The 1,495-nt window shown below is 48.8% G+C and overlaps 1 protein-coding gene across 1 annotated transcript; it reads left to right on the forward strand.

Moving 5' to 3' along the window:
* Positions 1 to 1,000: 1,000 nt before the first annotated feature.
* Positions 1,001 to 1,323, forward strand: FIBRA_09181 (uncharacterized protein; the record flags this gene model as incomplete). Its single annotated transcript, XM_012321504.1, has 2 exons — positions 1,001 to 1,198; positions 1,261 to 1,323. 2 exons carry the CDS (start codon positions 1,001 to 1,003, stop codon positions 1,321 to 1,323), a joined length of 261 nt encoding a protein of 86 aa, XP_012176894.1.
* Between the last annotated feature and the right edge of the window lie 172 nt (positions 1,324 to 1,495).

Genomic DNA, 1,495 nt, shown 5'->3' on the forward strand with positions numbered 1-1,495 from the left:
CAGTTTAGCAGTTGAACTCCTGATCCTCAGTCGTTAGGTCCCTTAACAAGCTCATGACTCCCCTACCACAGGACACCCGGGATGATACAAAACACAAGAGATCCTCCAAAGAACCTATTGGTGGCCCACTCTCGCACGTGACGTCAGTGAATACGTCACTGGCTGCGCAACTTGCCAAGAAAACAAGGTCATCATACATAGGAACTCACCAGATCTAGTACCCATCTCAACGGAACATCACCTTCCATTCCAATCCATCGCTATGGACTTTATCACGGACCTACCTCAGAGCAATGGCTTTGACAGTTGTTTGGTAGTAAGTGATCACGATTGTACCAAGGGTTTGGTATTCATACCCTGCAACAAGACAGTCACAGCATCCAAAACTGCCACCCTGTATCAGAACCATGTATTCCGACGATTTGGACTACCTGTCAAAGCGATCTCTGACAGAGGACCCCAATTTGCATCATGAATGTTCAGGGAATTATGCACTACATTAGGCATCAAACAGAACATCTCTAGCGCGTTCCACCCTCAAACTGATGGACAGTCAGAACATGTCAACCAAGACTTGGAATTGTATCTTCAGATCTTTTGCAATCACCGAGCAACTGACTGGACCAGTCACCTGCCATTAGCAGAATTTGCGCATAACAATTTATCGGCTGAATTTACCACCTAAATAGAAGATTCACCCTGTGTTCCACGCAGGATTACTCTATCCTTATTTGGAAACAACAATGCATGGAAAGAATTATCTCCGGCCTCCACCGGAACTAATCAAGAACCAGGAAGAGTTCAAAATTGAACATATCATTGATTCAAAGACAGTTGGCAAATGAACGCTGTACTGGGTGTGATGGAAAGGATACCCGCCCTCGGATGACTCCTGGCTGCCGAAAGCCAAGCTTTCACATGCCAAAGATGCTTTGGCAGACTTCCTGCAGCCAAACAAAGGGTGACTCTTTATAAGAACTGACCCCACTCGCCATCTCCAATGGCCTCCACAACCCTCCTCGTCACTCTTCTCATCCTCAGTTGGTTCTTTATTGCCCTCCTCATCCTCATCCTCGTTCTTGCCGTCTTCTTTATCAAGGAGACATACACCTTCAAGATCAATCTTGAACGTAACCCCACCCCCATCAATACCCCCATCGCCAAACAAGCTCTCAACTGGGCCAACAACGGTGTACAAGTAATGTCCCCTATAGAACTCACCCCCACACCCTTTACTGATCTACTTAGTGGTGAACCAAGTCACTCCCCTCACCACCGTCACCCTTGCTGTTGTCGATGAGCACCCCCACCTCCTTCTCCTAGCCCTTCTGGGCCTCCTCCTCACCACACTCTTCTCCATCCTCACCCTCGCCCTCATTGTCCCACTCACACTTTGCACCACCATCTGGCATCTCGAACGAGAGCATCAGTGGGCATTCAACATTGCCGCCACTGCCCAGCGCCCCCTCCCCCATACCACCACCATGCTCCCCAT

This window comes from Fibroporia radiculosa (genome assembly GCF_000313525.1).
Source record: "Fibroporia radiculosa TFFH 294 genomic supercontigs, scaffold13023, whole genome shotgun sequence".
Classification (NCBI taxonomy): domain Eukaryota; kingdom Fungi; phylum Basidiomycota; class Agaricomycetes; order Polyporales; family Fibroporiaceae; genus Fibroporia; species Fibroporia radiculosa.